General features: G+C 42.6%; 1 protein-coding gene across 2 annotated transcripts in view; it reads right to left on the bottom strand.

The window, feature by feature from the left end:
* Positions 1–23,836, bottom strand: part of MEMO1 (mediator of cell motility 1) — a 110,999-nt gene that overhangs the window by 8,845 nt on the left and 78,318 nt on the right. For both annotated transcript variants that reach the window (XM_056127131.1, XM_056127141.1), the window contains exons 7-8: positions 11,665–11,807; positions 2,993–3,069 (exon numbers count right to left, since the gene is read on the bottom strand). In XM_056127131.1, the coding sequence (XP_055983106.1) occupies positions 2,993–3,069; positions 11,665–11,807 (220 nt within the window). The remainder of the gene's footprint in view (positions 1–2,992; positions 3,070–11,664; positions 11,808–23,836) is intronic.

The following is a 23,836-nucleotide window of genomic DNA, read 5'->3' as shown; positions in this document are numbered from 1 at the left end:
AAGAGACTAAAACAATCTCGAATATTTTTACTTCATAACCCTTTTAAATGTTCTCTGTATAGCATATATACATGACTATTTAAAACATATATATGTATGTCTACATATATATCTACATGTATATGCATACACACATACTTACCTCTTCGAGGGAAGAAATGCCTCCCCCTCATCAGCATAAGAGAAACAAAACTGCATCCCTCCAACTGGACTTAAGATTTCTATGAGAGCAAGTCTGATCCTTAGTGCACATCTCCACCAGAGTCTAGGGCTGCAAAAGCACTTAAAATTCATACGCCTATTTGCCTGACATCTTCCCTTGGACACTTCAGAGCAAAAAGCCAATATAACCTCTCCTTAGTAGGATTCATGATCTTTGTAATTCCTCTCAAGTCTGCTTCTAGCTTCCGTTGGGTCCAGGGGTACCTGAGAAGTAGCCATAGCCAGACACTCAGGAATCATCTTTATAGGCCAGAGTGATGGTACAGAAGGTAGGGCATTTGGCTTGTTCATGGTCAACCTGGGTTCGATCCCCAGCATCCCATATGGTCCCCTGCGCACTGCCAGGGGTATTTCCTGAGTGGGGAGGCAGGAGTGATCCCTGAGCATCTCTGGGTATAGTGGGGGGGGGGGGGGGGAACGGACTTACAGAAATCATGCTTCAGTATTTCTTTTCCCACAAGCTCAACCTCCAAGTGAAGTCAGCAATTTGTCTTCTAACTATACTGCATGCACTCCTCTGCGCCATCACCACCCCATCCACTGTCTACATTACCATTTCTCACAAATCTATTCATCCCTCCCCCCCACCGGCCTCTCTCTAACCCACTAGCTAAACACTACCACCAGCTGAACTATCACCATTCTACTATTTAATATCCTTTCAAGGGCCTGGATTCTCTAACTTCATTTCTCACTATGTCCCTATCCATGCATCCACTGACCCACTATAGGGAGAGAAAGAGAGAAAAACCGCTGACAAGTGACTGGAAATGGACAAGGAGCCAAATCCCACTGTGGAGGAGTAGACAGGGAGGGGTAAGGGGGAGAAGAAGGGACATTCTGGGAACCAGAGCCTACTTTTGGAGGGGCTGTCCACGGGATTCAGAGATGCAGTGGCTGCAGTCCCGGGAAGCTGACACAGCACAGGGCAGTCTCACACCAGGACTGGTCTTCGTATCTCCGTGAAGCTGGAGCCCAAATGATCTGTACTCGGGGCCACAGCGAGAGTACAGCCGGGAGGCCCCTTGCCTTGCACACAGCCAACCTGGGTCCGCAGCAGCCTAGACGGTCTCCCAAGCACCCCCAGGACTGATTTCTGAGATCAGAGCCAGGAGTGACTCCTGGACATCCCCAAGTGTGGCCCAAAGACAAGAATAAATTTTTAAATCATCATCATCATCATCTACACTTTAACTCCATTTCATGGGCAAATACAGGTAAGTTATACGTGATTTCAATACAGATTGCCCAAGAAAGGAGCTATCAGATAAAGTGAAGGAATGACAACTTAAGTCTTTGTGCACTTACTTTAGTTTGCCACTTTAAGAACTAGTCACCATTTTGGAAAATCAAGTGACCCAACACTTGCAGCTTAACGGACTGAGTCCCAAGTAAAGAGCAAACATCACATGTAGCTCCTATCAATGATACCACATATAAGCTTCTACTGCATGTGTCTGCCAACAGATACTTATATTATCAATTAGATTAATAATAAAGCTGACCATATCAAATGCCATTTATTTCTTTTTCACGTTAGGGTATTCATTTGATTATCTAAAAAGACCATAGAGAAGACCATTTATTTGAGAAACATTTATTGAGCATTTACTTATGTCCTAACTTCCGTACTAAGTATTTTGACTCTTATTTTGAACAAAACAAAAATACCAAAACTAACAAAACTGCATTCCTAAGGTAACTTAGTTATTTTGCCAAAAGACAAGTAGAACAGGGCAAGGTGGATTGGGCATTAAAAGGGCAAGACGCGGGGTGTGAAATTAGAAAGGGGTCCGTGGGCATCACTGGGAAGGTGAGGGCTAAGCAAAGCCCTGAGGTGAGACAGCGAGTGCATCTTGGGCTCTCCCATCCTGACCCTCTCCCCTGCATCTCGGGCTCTGCCATCCTGACCCTCTCCCCTGCATCTCGGGCTCTGCCATCCTGCCCTCTCCCCTGCATCTCGGGTCCTCCCCCCTCCTGACCCTCTCTCCTGCATCTCGGGCTCTTCCCATCATCCCTTCCCCCCTGCATCTCGGGCTCTCCCATCCTGACCCTTTCCCCTGCATCCTCCTGCTCCTCCCCCCTGCATCTCAGGTACTCCCCATCACCCTTTCTCCCCTGCATCTGGGAGCTCTCCCCCTGCTGTTAGGCACCCCTGAAGGGGAACCCTGTGTCCACAGGGTCTCCAAAACAGCTCTACCTGCTCCCAGATATCCTATTCCTTAGCGATGACAAAAACCTCCCATGCGTCTTCAAAAATCAAAAGCCAGTTCCGCGCCTACACACCGCTCCAAAGAGAGACAGCTCGGTCAGCTGGACCGGCTCCTGGGCTAAGTGAGAACACAACCCCTTTTCTTCAATTCTGTATTTCCAACCAAACTGAACTTCCCCTGAAGAAAAACCCAAATGGCTGAAAACCGAATTAAATAATCAACTAAGATTTGCTTCACCGTTTCTGCTTCACAAGCAGCACAGCCTAAGTGTGATGTGTGTCCTGGAAGTAGAGCCCCCACAAAAGAAGCATTCGAAATCCGTATCTAATTATTCAGCCTAATGAATCTAAATTAAGGTGAAGGAAATTTCTGCTAATCGTACAGGTTAGACTTATACTAAACATTCACATCTTTACCGACTATATTCTGTACATTATAAGGCAGGGAAAGAATTATTAGTCCATTGTTTATGTCAACAGATTAAAAGTTCCAAACCACTAATCTGAAATGAAAGAAAAAACCTTACAGCATTAAAATCCCACACCTGAAGGACTTACCATTTTATCTAGATGTTCAATCGATCTATATATCTCCCCCTGGGATTCATCATAGTAACTGTAACGGAACCTTTGACCTTGAAACAAATATCATGTACAAAATAAAATAGGGAAAAATTAGAAGCTAAAAAAGAAAGCAAACGCTTACAAATAATTTCAGTTCTCATGGAAGGCAAAGCAGAGCTTACGCCTCTGAGAGAATCATTCCCAAGAGCCCTTGTACATAAAAATTAAAGGCATATTTGGGAAGGTAATGAAGAAATGATATATCACCAGTGTTTTATGATGTTAAAAACTATTTCCAACTGTAAAACCTTAAAGTCACGAGCAATACAAAAGACTAAGGAAACAAAACAACTTAAAAGTTAGAAGCATTGTTAAACATATCATATCAATCTATAATGGAAATAAACCCGAAGAATATAGTCAAGAAAATATGCCTTAAGGAAAGAATCTCAATGTAACAAATCAATGAAAGCTTAGATTTTGCTGTACAAATGCAAAGAATCGATCTCTTTTTAAAAAAAATGTGTAGGTCAGAGATACATGTGCTTGAGATTTTAATATCTTGATTTTTTAAAAATTATTGCATTTTCCCAAAAGTTTCTATTAGGAAGCAGTTAAGTACAATGCCTTATGCAATGTCAACAGGAAGTACAAAAAGACAAATATACTAAGTAGTCCTGCCCTGACATAAAATCTCAGTAAGGGTACAACAGAAGACTCAATATTTAGCTATTATCTAAAGAACAAGGGGTAAAATGGAAGATTAAAAAGAAGACAGAAAACAAAAGTCTCAGGAAATAAATTTTGCTCCCACTATAGCTAAATGAAAATCAAGTGTTAGGCAGACTCATTGCTAATTGCAAATTTTCAACTGATTATGCTGTATCTGAAATACAGGAGCATCTAACACTATCAGCAATGCCTGTATTTTCAAAAATTCATGACATTTTCTATTTTAAAAGTTCGCCAAAATGTGCTTCTGAAAGAACAGGTATATCCCAATCGTGTACACACTTAGTGTGTCTTCTACTTCATTTTAAGAGCAAAGTTTATGTGTCTAATTTGTTATCCTTACATCTAAGTATATTGGGTTCTTTGGCTGAAACTTGAAATAAATGTTAAGTATTCTTCATCTTACTAGAAATACCATTTTATAAAGATTAAGCAGGTCAAACTTATCAAATCCCTTTAAAGTTCCCGGGGCTGGAGAGGGGGGGGAATCACGCATCACTGCATGATTAAACTTTGTTTACACGTTGATACTGACCATCCCTGACAGTCATCTTTCTCCAAGATACCAGTTTCCTTAATAATTCAAAATTTAACTTATCACATTTATTAATATCTACAGTTACTTGATGTGGCAGTTCTTACACTGCCATCTAGCCATTATTAAATGAATACTGCATCGTACAGTTCAAGATTTCCTAGAACCAAGCAATAGAATTCTAAGACAATTAACTACATTTCGAATAAAACGTTTTTGACAAACATTAACAATTACTGCATGGTGTCACGACTTTAAGATTCATTACCATCATCACACACACAAAATTCTTAATCAATCAATGCCCTATGTTAAGTACTTCATCAGATATGTCACTCAAAACTTAAGAGTTAGGTAGAATAGCTTTTTCTTAAGGAATGTGTATACATTCTACTAATGAAAACTACGGAACTGGCCCAAGTTGTCCTATTTGGCAGGTGACTGGTTGCCAGAAGACTCCAAGTCAAATCTCAAACCTATCACGGTAACTTACTGATTCAATTTACTGGGTGCGGAACTTCTACTTCAAATATTCGTTGTTTTGTGGGTCTGTTTGTTTTTTCAACTGGGGCTGGGGAGATGGCGCGGGGGGGGGGGGGGGGGGGCCCTAGTGGCAAAGCTGCCCAACTCTTTTGTGAAATCAACAATTAAATAATCTGACACCAGAAAAATCTGGTTATCACTGTAGTAAGAGTCACTCCCTGGGAAGAAAATCAAGATACTAATTTTCTAAACCTGAGCAGCTTCGGATTTACACTAATGGATTCTTTTCACTGCTTCTAGAAGGAGCCGTTGGTTTTAGCTGTCAATGATCCCCGTGCCAAGGCCCTCTCAGGGAACAGAGAAGACCGCGGACTCTGAGGGACAGCCATCTGCCCCTCAGCCTTCCTTCTCCTCATTTCCAAGTTGACATCAGCCCTGCCAGATCCTAACTAAAAAGTGTAACTATCTTGCAAAAAGCTGTCTTGGTCTTAGGGATCATTTTCAAGATAACTTTCGCTTGAAAACGACCTTTGAAGAGGAAGGCACATAAAATACTCTGAAATACTGTATCGGTGCATTATTGTGTAAAAATAACGAAATACATAGAAAAGGCACTGGAACAAAGGGTGAGAATCCTGGGTGCGGAATTTCTACTTCAACTCTTTCTGCTTTTCAGCGCCCCTCACGCCTCACGTCTACACAAGAACTGAACGGGAACAGGGAATGAGCTCAAAGAAATGTTCCAGGGAAGAAGGTAAAAATCCATACTGGAGAGAGCGACGTATGGAAAGGTTGTAATAATATGATGGAAAAATATCTTACTTATTAACGACTCAAGCTGCCTCAAGAATTCTCATAAACAGATTTTTAAGGACTTGAGCCATCCAAACACATTAGAAAACCTCTGACTTGAAATAAATAGCTGCCATCGTCCTAGCCTACACGCAAGTATGCACAGTGCGGGCACACACACAACTTCAGTGCAAGCACCACTGGGAATGTGAATTCAAAACAGCTTCATTTCTTATTACTAAAAAAAAAGATAATAATAGTAAGTTGATCATAACTGCAATAAGAAAATGAGAGCACTAGCACAATACACTGAGCAAAACCGCACCTTTGGTCATCGGCTGATGATTTACAGTACAATATGATTTCCTGGACCTCATGGGCTGAACAGGCATAGGCTTGTTTGACAACGTGGCATTCAGTCGAGCTTACACATCTACTCTGTGAACCAATGTCGTTCCTATGTACCTGGAGCTCTGGGCTTGTGGACTTTTTAAAAGTATGAATAGAGCATAGCACATAGTAAGAGAAAATTACTTACCTGAAACTTATCCTTTCAGAAGGTACACTGGGAAAATGGATTCTTTGAGCCCCTGTTTCAACTCCAAGTATGAGCTTCCTAGCTTTAAGAGCCACTGACACTGCCCCTAGGGGCAGCACCAGCTTTGGAACTCCCCTACTGAGCGTGTCAGTAGTTTCTTCAGGTGCCTTCCCTCAGTTCTTTCAAATTCAAAAGATGAGAGGAAAAATAACCCAAGGAAAAAATCCTGTAAAGCAGAAACCTTACTCTTTGAGGGAAGGAGGGTAGCTCATTTGTGAATCCATTCCAGAGCACGCTTTCTGAGAAAAAGAAATACAGGTAAGTAATTTTCCCATCTCCAAAGGTGACTGGTGATTAATGAGTGGATTCACAGCGTGTGGAGAATAAGCAAGCTCCGGGGATGTCTGTTTAACACACAACAACCAACTCATGAGGACAGACGGTAACGATGGATGGTACAAGAACCAATGCTACTTGTTGAAGGACCTCGAAACAAAAAATATGTCAATACCTCAACCGATTCGCTGTCCACTAAGCTGAAGGAATAAACAATGGGTTTGGAAAGCTGATCTATGAAGTTCCCGGAGATGAGTCAGTAGGACAGATATTCTGGCATAAGTCCAGTGAAAACTATATTGTTAGTCACTCTAAGAGTTTATGTTCGTGTTCCAATGTTTTCAGAGACTTGACTTCAGCCTCACGAGAAACTGTGAGATTCATTACACTGAGGACCTAAACTAAGGGTATTCATAACTGAAATCACCACCAAGAAAAAGCATATTCCTAGAGGAAATATTATCTACGTCACATCAAATAAGGGAAACATTTTTATACACAAAATGCAACAGTCCATTAGAAATCTCAGTTATACTGTGAAAGTATTTGCTTTCTCTCAAACTTGCAAAAGATTAAAAAAACTAATTGACATGAAATCAATATGTACAAAAGTTTGAGAAAATAAAGATGAAGGCTTGGATAAGATATATTTTAGCACAGCGGTAGGGCATTTGCCTTGCACGCAGCCGGCCCGGCCGACCCGTGTTCGATTCCTCCGCCCCTCTCGGAGAACCTGGCAAGCTCCCCAGAGTATCTCGCCCGCACGGCAGAGCCTGGCAAGCTCCCCGTGACGTATTCGATATGCCAAACACAGTAACAACCAGTCTCACGATGGAGACATTACTGGGCCCACTCGAGCAAATCGATGAACAATGGGAGGACCGTGCTACCGTGCAACTTACACTCTAAATAACTTAACTATTTAAAAAGTATTTCATATCCAAGACACCAAGAACAGAAAGTGAAAGAATACATTGAAAAATACTAAAAGATCTGAATACTGAGATATAAATAAATTTTATAAAAATTAAGAATGCCAGTTTTAATCATTGGCACATATTTGTGAAAAAAAAATGAACCTATACAAATGTTAAGTTCACAAGTTAAATTCCAAAAGTGTAGTGAACTTGTAACTTAATAACATTTATCAAATAAAATTACTAATAGATTTGTACTTATATTCTCATAAACAGGAAAATTAAATAGAAGCACTAATCTGCTTATAAAGAATTTAAAAAAAGAATCAATTTCTTTTTTTTTGCTTTTTGGGTCACACCCGGCGATGCTCAGGGGTTACTCCTGGCTCTGCACTCAGGAATTACTCCTAGCGGTGCTCGGGTGACCATGTGGAATGCTGGGAATCGAACCCGGGTCGGCTGCATGCAAGGCAAACGCCCTACCCGCTGTGCTATTGCTCCAGCCCCTCAATTTCTAAAAATTCAGTTTCGTTTAGAAAATTCTTAGAAATTGCAATTTCTATGAATGAATTTCATTTTTTTTTTCATTTCATCATCCTGTTAATCGTCGATTGCCTTGAGCAGGCCCCAGTAACGTCTCTTTCATCCTAGCCCTGAGATTATATTCACGGCTCTTTAGGAGAATGAGACCCATCATTGTTACTGGTATTTGGCATACTTGGTACGCCACGGGGAGTTTGCCAGACTCTGCCCTGTGGGCAGGCTACATTCGATAGCCTGCAAGTTTGTCCAAAGTAGGAATGAGATAATAATTTTCTATGAATGAAAGCTCTTGATAAACCTGGAAATATAAACCAGGACAGTCAAGAAAACAACATTAATGGTCACTATTAATCTGAAGAAAAATATAAAACTCAGGAAGACATGTCTACTTACTAGAATACCTAAATAGGTCCAGACTACAAAATACTAAACCAGGTAAATAAATTTAACCATGATAAAAATCAAATATTAGCGTAGCAAATGCCCTCTTACTTAGCTCTTGTGGCAAGGGGCAATGAGATGGAATCACTGTGTTACCTAGGAAACCTCAGCTTCCAGGGCTAACTAGTGCCTTTTCAAATGGATAAGACTAATAACAAAATAAAATACAGAAAGTGAAATTTAAACAGGAGAAGGATTTAAATGAGGAGACAGAAGACTGTCAACTCTCCACTGGTTTATCTTATTCAAAAAATTATGCTTGAGAGTGTTTTTCGACTTTCTACTATTTTTTAACTGTCAACTCTCTCCTTCAAGTCTAAATAAAAATTAAATGCAATGCAAAAGATGGACATCTTTAAAACAGATGATGCTTCATTTTTTAAAGTCCTTCTTCTAATGAACAATGGCTAACAAAAAATGAATGAGGCAAAATCCTTCGGATTACAAAATCTCTCCCCAAAGCTCCCAAGATTGTTAAGCAGGAAAGATGTCCGGTGACACAAGAATATGGATTTGTGAAAAATGAAACTTAATTTCTAAGAAAATTAAACCCATAACCAGCCAATGATTCATGTTACTTCAGTAAGCATATAAAAGAGAACATGAATTTTATAAGAACCTCCAATTTAGGAATAACATACATGCAATTTATCTTTTTCTTGTCCCTGAACCCTCCGCCAAATTTCTCAGTGAGAAAAGCAAAGTGCTGAGCCATTAAGTACGGGGAACTGAGGGACTTGCCTTGTACGTGGCCAGCCCTGGTACAATCCCCGACACCATCCAGTCCCTGGGTCACTGAGAGAGAGCCTATGCACAGAGCAAGGAGTGTCACTCAGTACTACCAGGTGTGGCTCTAACTGAAAATAACATTTTTAAACCAAAATAAAGGTGCTCTCCTAAGTATGAAATAGGCAACGAGTATTGTTAATGAAAATGATCATTTTTAAAATGAGTATCAGCCAAGTTTTGTTACAAGACCACCAGCCAGAATTCTAAAGGAAGTCTCTGGATAATTTCCATAGCTAACATTTAGTAACTTTGGAAATTCTGAGTTTATTATTCACAAGAAATCCTATCCTACAATTTAATTGCCAAAATTTTCAAGAAACAGGGAGCTCAAAAGAACTAAATAAACTGAGATTAGGCAGAATATAGAACAAAATTCATTTTCTCCCAACATATACTTAAACAGAGTAGTAGGCTGTGTTTTACTTGCTGTATAATCCACTAAAAAAAAAAAAAAATAAGAAAGGATGGTTCCATAGAAAAGATCAGTATAATGAAACTTATTGGCATCTAGAGTGAATCTGTTGTGTTTGCAGGTGGTGGCAGTCCAGACGGAGAGCTGATACTCAGAATCATCTAGGGACACGGTTTAGATCCTAATGTAATAAAATGTTATTCAATAAGCGTCTTGAAAATAACAGAGAGAAGGTATATGCTTCAAGAATTTTGTTCTGGGGACACATTCAGTGATGCTCAGGGGTTCCTCTTGGCTCTGCACTCGGGAATCACTCCTGGAAGGCTCGGGGGAACCGTATGGGATGCTGGGGATCGAACCCAGGTTGGCTGCGTGAACCCTGCCCACTGGACTCTCTCCAGCCCCAACTACGACACTTTTTTTAACTCTGAAATAACTGAACTTCCTTTATTGCTAACGCAAACTTACAATATCAAAGAAAATAGCACCTGCTTTTCAGTAATAAGACGCCTTCGTTTTTAAGAACAGTCTCAAACCTCAGAATTTCTAAGAGCTTTTAAGCATCTATCTAGCCCCCAGATCTACATAATATGCCGATCTGCAGAAAAAGTAGCTTGTGGGGCCGGAGAGATAATCCAGTGTTGGTAGGGCACTTGCTCTGCAATGCACCAGACCCCGGTTCAATCCCATTCTCACCTGATGTCCCCCAAGTTCCACTAGGAGTGACCGAACCAGGAGTAAGCCCTGATTACTTGAACACAACCAGGTGTGGCCCAACAACACCATCAGAACCTTTGAAATAGCAACACCAGCCAGCCAATATAATCCGATATTCAAGAACCCGATAGAGCGGGCTATGGCAGCAAAGCGACAGGCATACCTCGAACCTGGGCTTTCTCGTCTTGGTGCTACTGGGGTTTCAGTGAGGAGGGATTCTTTGGTGTGGGGACACTGCAAAATGTTTGCTGTGGGGACACTGCAAAATGTTTGCTGAGCAGCTTCCCCAAAGGGGACGCATTCCCTCCTGTCACCCGCACCCTGTCTGTGATCACTGAAAACGTCTGCAGGCATCGCCAAAGCCCCAGGGAGGAAGGTCGCTCCAGCTGTGGAAACAGCGCCTGAAACAAACGCACTGATTTCTACCATAAGGGAGGGTTGGTCTCATGAATGGAAATCTCAAGAGAAGAAGACAGCGGCCTCACAGGGCCAGACACACGTTAAATCTGCTGGGGCGATCGATGCAAAGACACGTAAAGGTCGGGGCCCCAGAAATCTCAGGGAGGATGTTTGTTTTTTTTTTCTGGCATTTCTTGAACTTCACCTTCAAATGTATGTATATTCCTGTGCCCTACTTTCCACTATGATCAAAGAAATAAGTAAAGAATGAGATTGGCATCCTTACGCCAATAAATAAATGAGTAAAAGAGACATCATAAAAGGAACAGAATTCAAAATGGATAAAGGAGAGCAAACTGTATCCAAAAGATTCTTTAAAAAAACAAAGTTTACTATCAGAGGGACCCAAAAGGCTCTCTCACGCTCCTTTCTGACAGATTCACCGTGAATCTCCCGATGACAAAGTTCACTTCAGAGTCCTCAAACCGTTATCATGAAGCTAAACCATCATCACAGTGCTAAGAGTCAACATTTGGAGGGGAGCTCTCAGCTGAGAGCAACTGATGATAAAAACTTAAGCACTCCAGGAGGGAAAAAAAGAAAGAAAACAAGACTAATTACAACACAGGAAGTGTGGGAAAGGTCTCAACACCGCAGTGCTTAGCTACATTCTAAAGAGTATTTGTTTTATTCACAAAAAAACTAACTTCAGAGAACCTACCACTCCTCTCTACCAGGAAATGGGATTAAAGATTTTATCCCCACTAAGATAGCTAAGAAAGAATGCCCTCACAGTGTGAATCCAATAATACCAGTCGCCTTTGGAAAAAATGTATCCATAAAATCCACTACTGAACTGATTCTTTTAAAGCGTACCAAAAAAAAAAATTATTTACTTTTAAACACTGATGCTTAAAGTAAAACTTTCCAAGAAAAATGATAAAGAACTAAAAAACCAGAGCCTGGAATGAAAAGATATCTTTAACCATAGAATATAATAATGTCTACTATACGTTAAAATCTAGAACTTACCCCAATGGCAGAAATCGGAAGAAACCACAAAGAGATTACTAGGATCCGCTAGATATTTACTGAAGAGTTTTCCGAATTCCTGTTCTTTTGACTCACTCAGAGCTCCAACCAGTACAGGAATAATGGTAAACTCATCCTTATGGCTTAAAGAAAACAGAAAAAAAAAAAGGAAAAAAGTCATTTAAGAAGTTTAAGAACAAAAATAGCTTTCCAATGTGCTGCATGTTGGCACTTCCGAAAGTGGAATTTAATAATAGTGTTAAGTATAATACACATTATTAACTTCATAAATTTAATGAATTAAAGAGGACCGTTAAAAAATGCAACAGGTACAGAATGCTAAAATCATCTTTTAAAATGACAAAATATACAAGGCTTCTTTACATAAGTAAAACTATTTTACTACCAGTTATAATTTATCAAAACAAAAAGTCCATTGGACCATCACCAAATCAAGACTCTCGACTACCCATCAAAGCTACAATCGTCTGCCCAATCTTTCTGCAACTTCGAAAGAGCATTAAACTCTTCCTCACACATTCTAATCCTCTTCATCTTCACCATTTCTGACACTTAGTCTAAAAACCTGCCAAATAAAACCTAAAAACTTCATCTTGGTTCCCTTAAGATTCACCAACTACACTTACACTTAAAAAACAAATTCAGGACAATGAAGGTACAATTCAAACTTCACTGTGTCTGGTATACACTGAATTCAAGAAAGTGGATATTAATTTCTACTACTCACAAGAATAAGACACCACACCCAACCCAGAATGTTTACGGCATATCCACAAGTCCCCTTTTCACTCTACAGGACAACAGATTTATGGAAAAGGAACAGAGCAGATTAATAAAAAGTAACTATGATGGGCTATAGAGAAAGATGCTTCAAAATCTTTTAAAATTTTTATGGTAGTAAAATTTTATATACATATATTGAACATTCCTAATATTCTAAACAAACCCAGATTTGTCATTTTACAAGTGTGAAAAGCCTGGCTTCTTCTAATCCGTATCTTTTTTAAAATCACAACCGTAATAAATGCTTTTTTTTCATATGATAACCTGACACTTAAGCAATGCAGGACAAACAAAATTCACAACAGGACTTTTTTAAGTACTAGGTTTAAGTAATCCCCAAATAAACGTTAGCCCAGCTTCAAAATGCTAAATTCAGGGCACCCAAGCGCCTCCCCCCTAAAGGCCCCCCTTACCCTTTTGTCAATTGCGAAATAAACAGATCATACAGATCTCCAGTCCCTCTGCAATGCAGGGGCTTCTTGGGCAGAATCTGCATCTATGGATAAGAAAAAAAGAGGAAGCTGGCAGAGAAAGCTGCCAAGGGGTGTCTTTCTCCAAATCTTAATCACTGTGCTCAAACTGCATGAATGAACTAGGGGCGCTTCCATTCGAGTGACTATGTGAAAAAAAAGATATATGAGTTTCAGTGCAAATTCAAGAAAACTGTTAGGAACTCTCCTAACCTCAGGTACTAACGAGCTACATGAGGAAACATACCAAGAGCATCACAGAATCTGCAACTAATTATGAAATGGTGGAGGAGCAATTAACACAGTCTGAAAACCAAGAAGTCAAAAGTGCATCACATAAAACGTTGAGAGCATGGAGACGCTACTGACTTAGAATTGTATTTCCTTACCTACCAAATGATCATGATTCCAGTACCTGTTTCATAGACTTTCATCAAGAAAGTCTACAAAGCAAAAGTACCGTGCTGGCAAAGGTTTCACACGAGTCAAAGGAAAAACACGGGAATCACCAAACTATTCATGTAAAAGAGCCTTGGCTGAAGCGTTCTAACCTACCCCTGTAAAGGCAAACGTCCCGGACTATTTAGAAAATCTAAACTCTCGGTTGATTCATCTAGCCATCTTGTCGTTTGTCTTTTTTAAAAGTTACCATGAGTGAACTGGAGAAAAAGAGCATTTGGCTTTGGCTTTGCAACGATGTCATTTTCCTGGGAAATACTCACACCCCACAGCAAATGGAAAAGCGGACACACAGCTGTTGGAGTGTGGGAGGAACAGAGCAGGACAGCAGCCGGAGGCCGGCAACGGTGTGAAGACTACCTAGGAGTGTGGTCCAAGGAGACCGCAGAAAGAAAGCACCAAGAGGAACTGGATCGACTCAGGCTCCCGGGAGAGAATGGATGCCTTCCACAAAACCCTGGCCAGGAGGCAGCACACACCTGCAACGGAGACCCATGCAGCCCCAAAGGCACCACAAAAATCCCAGCTAATTAGGAGGGAGAGAACAGGCAGGAAAAGTCAAGGCCGGGCGCACACTTGAACCAGAACTCTGCCACACTCAGGGCTGAACAAAGACGTGACCGGAAGCACAGCCTGAAACATCACACACTCCCCCGGCAGACAGTCCCAGCCTCAAAGGTGCTCTCAAACATGTGCTCAGCCGAGCATGGATGGAGCATTCGGCCACACACACTGGGGCAGAGGTGAAGGGGAAAAAAAATCAAGGTAGACAAGAGCAATGAGGAGGTACTCAGGAGCAACCCATGAGAGAGACAAGATTCTGCAGAGAGAGACCGTGGAAGTTCATTTGAGAAAAGTAATAATTCACCACTACTAATTAAAGAACAATTACAGTCAGAACAGAGTTGGATAACACACTATTAGAAACCCACTTTCAAGAAAAAATTGTAAGCCAGAAAAAACAGGGAACTGGTCTATTCTCAGAACAACAGTTTAAAGAAAAAAAATTGTATTCACATAGGACCGGATACTGGGTGTAGCAAAGACTTCAAAACTGTTACCGCAAGTATGTTCAAAGAAAACACGATTACTAAACAAATAACAAACACCGACAAAACAATAAAAACTACTGAAAGGAATCAAATTGAAAACGAAAAAAGAAAAAAAAAAGAAAATATTTTAGAATTGAGAACTATATAATTAAAACCAAAAAAAGTCACCGGGTGGCCTTACAAAGCAGATTTTCTATCACATTTTTTAAAAATCAAGAGAATAAAAGATCAAATAACATTCTTCTCCAATCTGAAGAACTGAAGGTCAAAAACCAACAGAACAACTGTTGGCAATGAAGGCCAGAATGCATTTAGTGGGAGACTCAAAAAGGAGATGAGAGCAGAAAATAAGAGCCAAAAGCTTTTCATATTTCCTGAAAAGTATTAGTCTTTAGTTCCAAGAAACTCAACAACCCCAAGAAGAATAGTCACAAAAAGACCCTACCAAGATATTCTATAATGAATATGATGAAAGGAAAGGAAACAAGAATCTTGAAAGCAAAGAAAAGAAAGTTAACATGACTTACAGGATAATCTTTTTAACAGATGATATTAGAATAACTGCATACCCAAAAATGTACCTCATTTTACACAAAAATCGACTCAAACACAACCACTGACATAACTCTAAGAGTTTAAGTAGTAACATTTCTTTTCTTTTTTTTTTTTTTTTTGCTTTTTGGGTCACACCCGGCGATGCACAGGGGTTACTCCTGGCTCTGCACTCAGGAATTACCCCTGGCGATGCTCAGGGGACCATATGGGATGCTGGGAATCGAACCCAGATCGGCCGTGTGCAAGGCAAACGCCCTTCCCGCTGTGCTGTCACTCCAGGCTCTAAGTTGTAACATTTCTAAAACAGAGATCAATACTACGTTTTGTTGGGAGCCAAGAGGTCAATATTCTAGGTTTTCCGGACTATACAGTCTCAGGGAGCGACTCCTCAGTTGTCCTGCAATGAAAAACCAGTCAGAGGCAATATATAAACTAATGGGGCCAACATTTCATCTACAGTAAAAAAAAAAAACTTCAGGCAGACGTGGTCTGTTGGTGAAGAAGAGCCCAGGAAGTAATAGCAGAGATCAATTCAACAATGCATCAATGGTTTCATCCACAGAAGGTGAAAATGATAAAAAGAACTTCTTTTCCTCTTCAATAAACACTTTTAAAACTTAAGTCCAGGGGCTGGAGCAATAGCACAGCGGGCAGGGCGTCTGCCTTGCACGCGGCCGACCCGGGTTCAATTCCCAGCATCCCATATGATCCCCTGAGCACTGCCAGGGGTGATTTCTGAGTGCAGAGCCAGGAGTAACCCCTGTGCATCGCTGGGTGTGACCCAAAAAGCAAAAAAAAAAAAAAAAAGTTAAGTCCAACAAGGGGAGAAAATCTCTGCAGGTCATATACTTTAAAAAAAAATGAGGTAGTCAGAATAGAGACAATCTCTTACAACTCACTTTTAAAAAATGATCAAATTTAAACTGGGGTCAACTACATGAACAGATATTTCAAAAGACATACTCAAAATACATACCCAAATGACTAATAACCATATGAAAAGTTGCTCAACATCATTGAGTCAGTAGAGGAAAAAAATTATCGACCACAATAAAGTTGTACGACCTTACTCAGGATAGCTGAAATTAAAAAGATGGAGAATGACAGACACAAGCCAGAATGTGGAGAAACTGGAACACGCAACGCATTCCAGCTGGACTATAAAACGGTACACCATCACTTTAAAAACACAGTTCAGCAAGCATCTGGAATAATTAAAATGTAGACTTATACTACGACCCAGTAATTCCATTTCCAAGCATCTAAAAAGAGAAGTGAAAACTGGTTCACATAAACACTTGTACAAAATGTTCATGGTTTGGGGGGCTGGAGCAACAGCACAGCAGGAGGGCGTTTGCCTTGCACACAGCCGAACTGGGTTCGATTCCCAGCATCCCATATGGTCCCCTGAGCATTGCCAGGAGCAATTCTTGAGTGCAGAGCCAGGAGTAACCCCTGTGTATCGCCAGATGTGACCCAAAAAGAAAAAAAAAAAAAGAATGTTCATGGTTTTATTTCTAGGAAGCAAATATAGAAATAATCCGAATGCTCATCAACTAGTAAGTGAACAAACAAACTATGGCATAGTCATACCCTAGTAGTTATATGCTACTAATGGTCCTCAGAAAAAGAGTCTGCTGAGTGAAAGAACACAATAGGCTACATTTTTCCAGTCCCATTTATAAAAGAAACTTCCAGAAATGAAACTGCAGAGACAAAAAAAAAAAAAAAAAACAAAGAATTTCCTGGGTTACCCATGACCCACCACTATGCCATATAAGACCACCTACTGACCCTGTTCCAGAGACTCAGAAATCAATCTTGAAAGAGATCAAGTAACCCCCAAAAAGTTCTCAAATACACAGTCCCAGCTGAGACCTCCGGGACAACAGCAGAAGGGGATGGGACAGCTCCGGTGGGAACTCCCCGTCTCGGCACTGAGCATAGAGAGAATCTAATCTGCCGAAAACTCCAGGTACACGGGGTTTGTGGCTAAAAACTCCAAGCTTTCTTGGAGTCAGGGGCGGGCAACTTCCTACCACCTCCCTGTGCTTACGGAAGACCCCGCAGACATGGCCAGTTAAATATCTAACTGCCCAGTTAAATATTCTGTATTTTCTGGGACAGCAGCTCTAAACTCTCTAAACACTGACGTCCCGACAGGAGCAGACCAGACTGGATGGGCTATAACATAGAAGCCAGCCAGTCTTGGCTAACAGAAACACTAACACTGAAGCTTACCTTGCCAACAACAGCTCAGGGAAACCTCAGACAAGGACTTACTGTCCCCGTGGTCTCCACTGTCACAAATTTTCTTCTATGGGAATAACTTTGTGATCATTCTCTTAGCCATTTAATGGCAATAAGCAATACAAAATAAATTCCTATCGCCCTGCTACCGGGCAGGCTTGAGGGGTGGTTGAGAAAGCGGAGATGGTAGAAGGAAGGTGTCAGTGGTGGTGGGATTAGTGCTGGAATGCTGAACGCCTGGAACAAATCATCCTGAACGATTTTGTAAAGCACAGTGTTTTAGTGTGTGTGTGTGTGTGTGTGTGTGTGTGTGTTGGGGGTGGAGAGGAAGGCAGATGGAGAACTGCCTGTTCTTAAGGGGTTGGAGAGATACAGTAAGCAGGGCAGGGCTTTTTTTTTTCCTTTTTGGGTCACACCCGGCCATGCTCAGGGGTTACTCCTGGCTCATGCACTCAGGAATTGCTCCTGGCGATGCTCAGGGGACCATATGGGATGCCAGGAATCGAACCTGTGTTGGCCATGTTGGCTGCGTGCAAGGCAAACGCCCTCCCCGCTGTGCTATCGCTCCAGCCCGAGGGCAGGGCATTTGCTTTACACACAGGCAACATGGGTTCAGCCCTCAGCACCCTATATGGTCTCCCAAGTCCCATCAGGTGATCCCTGAGCACAGAGCCAGAAGGAGTAAGCCCTGAGCACCATCAGTTGTGGCCTGAAACAAACAAACAACAACAACAAAATTGTCTGGGTTTGAGAATTGACTGAGTGGTACCTTCAAATGAACACAGTGACTGCACGCCTCTCTATAATTTCTAAACATCACCGAGTTTGGGGAGGTAGGGGGGAAAAAACTGAGCTGGAGGTGAACTTTAGAGCATATAAATCATACTTATCATACTTGAATAAAACAGCTATAAAAAAAAGGAAGAAAATCCATCTTTGCAACTTGCAGTACTGCTTAAGCCTCAGTCCTGTCAGTGTGAAAACCATTAATAAGACTCTTGTGAGCACTTTAGTAAATGAGGGGGAAAGCTTTATTCCTTAGTTTTCTATAGTAAATTAATATCCTAGGAAATTAATATCCAAGATGAAAAGAACTGAAATCCCAGAACCGATGCTAATGACACTTTCTTTAAAACCAGCACTAGTGGGGTTGGAGTGATAGTACAGTGGGAAGGGTGTTTGCCTTGCACATGGCCAACCTGGGTTCAATCCCGGACATCCCATATGTTTCCCCTGGGTATCACTGGGTGTGACCCAAAAAGCCAAAAATATTTTAAGAATTCAAAAAGAGAAAATTAAAATCAATACTAGTGAGCCAGGGTCAGGTCCCGGGGCTGGGGCAGGCTTCTCCTGCACATCTCTGCAACCCATCTTTACCACAGCAAACCCAGGAGTGGCTTCTGAACACCTCACACAGAAGGGCACAAGCGGCACCAGGGTGGCCCCCAAAACCAGGAAAAAGGAAAAAAAGGAACATCACTGTGTCTATGAGAGAGCACAAAAAGTTAAGTTTGTTTGGGGTTCACTCCCAGAGGCACTCAGGAGACCATGAATGCAGGGATCAAACCTGGGCATGAAAAGCAGGCAGTCAGCCCACTGGGTTATCTCCCCAGCCCCTAAGTACAGTTTAGAGTCTGACCAAAAAAATTGTAACATAAAAAATGTGAATGCGTAGGGCCGGAGCAAGAGTACACAGCGGGAGGGCGCTTGCCTGGCACACAGCCAACCAGGCATCCCATCTGGTCCCCTGAGCACCTCGAAGAGTGATTCATGAGCACCGCCAGGTGTGGCCCAAAAACAAAAACAAAAATGTGAGTGTGTAGAAGTACTCAAAGATGCAAAAAAAAAAAAAAAAAAAAAAAAATCACTGCCAGTTTTTACTTCACTGTCACTGTCCTCCCATTGTTTATCGATCTGCTTGAGCGGGCCCAGTAACATTGTGAAACTTGTAACTGTGTTTGGCATATCGAATATGCCAAACGGGTAGCTTGCCAGGCTTTGCCGGACGGGCGAGATACTCTCGGCAGCTTGCTGGGCTCTCCGAGAGGGGCGGAGGAAACGAACTTGAGTCGGCCAGGTCGGAGGCGTGCAAGGCAAACGCCCTACCCGCTGTGCTATCGCTCCAGCCCAGTTTTTACTTAATGGTATGTAAACAGGGCCAGAGTGCTGGGAAAGTGAGCAGGGTGTGTGCCATGCACCGGCCAAACCAGGCTCAACCCCCATCACCACCTGGGTACCCCACCTGCGAGCTCTGAGCGTGGGCAGATGTGCCCCCCCCCGCAAAAAAAATAATATGCAAAATAAGGGAACTATTAAAGCACCAACATTTGGGCAGAGAGGCAGGGAACAGCACGTCCTAAGAAGCGGGGGGATGGGCTTCTCCCAGCAGTGCCCACTACTCGGACCCAGGCAAAACATGCTCCAGCCTGGAGTTACTGCCCCAATCCCAGGATTGAACACACTGGAAATGAGAAGAAATACTACTAAAAAAAGGTTATTTACATAGTCCTAAACAGGAAGCAATTTGTTTGGGGATTTTTTTGTAATTAAAAAAATTTTTAATAGTGAGACATCATGAGGTACAGTTGCAGACTTACACATTTTTGTGCTTGGGTTTCAATTATACAATGATCAAACACCCATCCCTCCACCAGTGCTCAATTTCCCACCACCACGAATTCCAGTATCCCTCCCACCCCCATCCCCCATCCCACCCTGCCTCTGTGGCAGGGCATTCCCTTTTGTTCTCTCTCTCTTATTGGGTGTTGTGGTTGGCAAAAGAGGCAATGGGTAACAATCATGTTTAGTCTATAGTCTACTTTCTGCATGCTTCTCCCATCCTGGGAGGATCCTCCCAACACCTTTATTTGGTGCTCCCTTCTCTATCTGAGCTCCCTTTTCCCCTAGTATTGTGGTTGGCCTCCAAGCCATGGAGTAAAATGCAGGAAGCAATTTGGAGAGTTCTTCCCAAGTAACAGTCGAATTTCCTTTTCTATGGAAATTTTTCCATTTTCCCAAAGATTTATGTTTGTTTGCAGACAACACCCGGTGGCGCTGAGGCCTTACTTCTGCTCTGTGCTCAGGGATTGATTGCTCCTGTCAGTGCTCAGGAGACCAAATAGGGTGCCAGGGAACAAACCCAGGTCTGCAGCACGCATGGCAAATGTGCTACTTGCTGTACTATCGCTCCAGCCCCTATCAAAGATTTTAAAAAGCAGTCCACAAGGGCTGGAGCGATAGCACAGGGAGTAGGGCGTTTGCCTTGCACGCGGCCGACCCGGGTTTGATTCCCAGCATCCCATAGGGTCCCCTAAGCACCGCCAGGAGTAATTCCTGAGTGCAGAGCCAAGAGTAACCCCTGTGCATCGCCAGGTGTGACCCAAAAAGCAAAAAAAAAAAAAAAGCAGTCCACAAACACAAAGGCCTCTGAGGGTCTGTATTGCAAACCATAATGCCCAAAATTAGAGACAGACTAAGAAGGATAGTAAGAAGGATGGTACCTGCAGAGAGGCAGGGGGGAAGTGGGGGTGGCAGGTGGGACACAGGGAACAATGGTGGTAAAAATGTCCACTGGTGGAGGGATGGGTACTCGAGCACTGTGTGACTGATACGCATCATGCAAGTTTGTAACTGTATCTCACGGTGATCCAATAAAACTTCTTAAAAATAAATAAAAACAAAAGATAAAAAGTAGTCCAGAACTTTTCAAGGCGAGAAGCAAATGGCAACTAAGCCGTTCAAGAAGAAAATTATCCTTATGATGAAGGCACTGAGGCTCTTGCAGTAATACTAGCACTAGAAGAGAGTATTCTTGGGTGGGAGGGGTGATAAAACAGACAAATATCAAAAACACTGAGCGCCGATAAAAATAAAACTCTATTCCAATCTTCTCCAGCATCTTTCACTACTTCTTATTCATCCTTGTCACAGTCATAGGAACAGAAATTCTTCCATTATGACCAACAAAGAAGTTTTACCTATTATTCCAGTGCTTCTCAAAATTTAGCAACGCTAAAAACTGCTCTCTTCTTGACATACAGATAATGTTCGAAAAGAACACACAGGAAAAAGGGACTCAAGAAACCACGCTTGCTCCATTAAAATCTCCATAAATGACAGCAAAAATGATTTAGTTGCAAGATCAATAGAGAAATACACAAGTCAAATGCACGTGAGTATGAATGGCACAGAACAAGAAAAGTCCCTGCTCCCACGACCAACACACACGTTGAAGGAAGGGAAAAATCTCAAGCTTCTTTTTTGGAGCTAGAAAAGTCGTTGGCCTCCATCAAGGGCCCTGCGTGAGGGTGAGATGGCCCGAGGAAGCCACACACCCATGAGCAGCACTGGCCCCGAGGGCCGCCCTGGATCCTACCACGAGCTCCAGGCACTGGACTTGACCCCCAGGGACCTGGCCAGAGCCCAGGAGCATTTCCCGACTATTAGACCCACAGGGGACACTGCCCCAGGCCCAAGGAGATGATCTGTAAATGATGCGATTGTGGTAAGCAGTCTGTGTGGAGTTTGGAATGTCAATAGGTCTTGTGCGCCTATGTGGCCGGCCAGACACCCAGACACACACACACACACACACACACACACACACACAAGTCTGGAATGTCAATAGGTCTTATGCGCCTATGTGGCTGGCCACACACACACACACACGCACACACACACACCCTGAGTTCCGCTCACCCTACCCTTCAACTATCTCTCAGAATCTGCTGAATCTGTTACCCAATTCACCATAAGCTTAGTTCAGATGATTTTTTTATTTTAATTTCTGCATTTATTTTTTAATTGAATCACAGTGACATACACATTGACAAAGTTGTTCATGATTGAATTTCAGTCATATAATGTTCCAACACCCAGTGACCCAGTGTACCCCTCTCCCCCCCCCCCTTCATCCCCCCCAAATGATTTTCTCTCAACTATTTTCTATCAACCTCTTCTAGGCTTAATTCACCCTTGTCACCCATCACACAACAGAGGAGTATTCTTAGACTCTAATAATTTTTTACCAGTTCTTAAACAGTATGTGATAAAACACAAATACTTGGGAGAAGGGGACCTATTTGGAACCGCATGACTTCCCTTCACTAGACCACACAGAGAACACACAATTCTCAGGTGCAGAGATTACAGTGGGTTGGGTGTCTGCCTTGCACACAGTCAACCAAGGTTTGTGTCCCCCAAGTCCACCAGGAGCGACCCCTGGGCGCAGAGGCAGGAATAAGCACTGAGCACGGTGGAATGTGGCCCAAAAAAACAAAACAGAACCACAAAAGAATACACCATCCTTAACTGGAGGTTAAGAGAAGTTCCCGTCAGGGAAATAGTTTCAACTGGAAGAGCACAGACCTTTCTGAGGCAAATAGTCTGGGCTGGCTCCGTGGCACCACCGTGTGGCCCCCAGAACACAACCGCCTGCATGGCCCCTGGGTACCTCTAGGTGGCCCCTAAAAAAGATTAAAATTGGGAGGCCCCTGCCAAAGATTGAGGCACTTGCCTTACATGTGGTCAACGCAACTTTAGTCCCTGACATCACATATGGTCCCTATAGCATCACCAGGAGTGAGCACAGAGCCAGGCGCAGTCCCTGAGCACTGTCAGATGCAGTTAAAAAAAAAGAAAACCCTAGTGCCCAGGAGATAGTCCAGCGAGCAGGGTGCTCACCCCAGCAGCTCCTAGTCTCCAGAGTCCTGCCAGGAAAGATCCCTGAGCTCAGAACAAGAGTAAGTCCTGAGCCCTGCTGGGTGTGGCCCCAAAACAAATAAAAACTGAAAATAGTAAAACCAGGGTCTGGGAAACAGCTCGAATGGTCAGAGACATCATTCCCTGCAGACACACAGAGTCTCTGGCCTCCCACAGGCGCCCAAGTACAGCTGGGTATGGCATTGGTGCTCCCAACCCCAGTCTTTCTGAACCCAAACTCCAAAGCACCAGGCCTTCACAGCCGATTCGAGTACCACCAGGTGCCCCACGGTCTTCAAGGACTACAGCAGAGGTCTCCCCCAAAAAAGACAAAAATAATAAATTTTTTAAAAAAAAAATTTTTTTTTTTTTTGCTTCTTGGGTCACACCCAGTGATTCTCATGGGTTCCTCCTGGCTCTGCACTCAGGAATCACTCCTGGCAGTGCTCAGGGGACCACATGGGATACTGGAGATTGAATTCGGGTCAGCCTTGTGCAAGGCAAACGCCCTACCCGCTGTGCTATCGCTCCAGCCCCAATAAATTCAAATTTTTAAATAAAAATAGAACTGGCATTGTATCGCTGTCATTCTGTTGTTCGTCAATTTACTCGAGCGGGCCCCAGTAACATCTCCATTCATCCCAGCCCTGAGATTTTAGCAGCCTCTCCTTAACTTGTCTTTTCCAATGACTGGAGTCTCTTTCAGGATCAGGGGAATGAGACCTGTTATACTTGCTGGTTCTGGCATATTGAATACGCCACAGGGAGCTTGCCAGGCTCTGCCCGTGCGGGTGGGATACTCTTGGTAACTTGCCGGCATATGTATGCCTCTCGAGAGCCCGGCAAGCTACCAAGAGTAGCATATATATACATACATACATA

This window comes from Sorex fumeus, unplaced genomic scaffold (assembly GCF_029834395.1).
Source record: "Sorex fumeus unplaced genomic scaffold, SorFum_2.1 ptg000006l, whole genome shotgun sequence".
Lineage (NCBI taxonomy): Eukaryota > Metazoa > Chordata > Mammalia > Eulipotyphla > Soricidae > Sorex > Sorex fumeus.
Note: the sequence above shows the minus strand (reverse complement) of the source record. Positions and strands in the feature narration are given on the sequence as shown.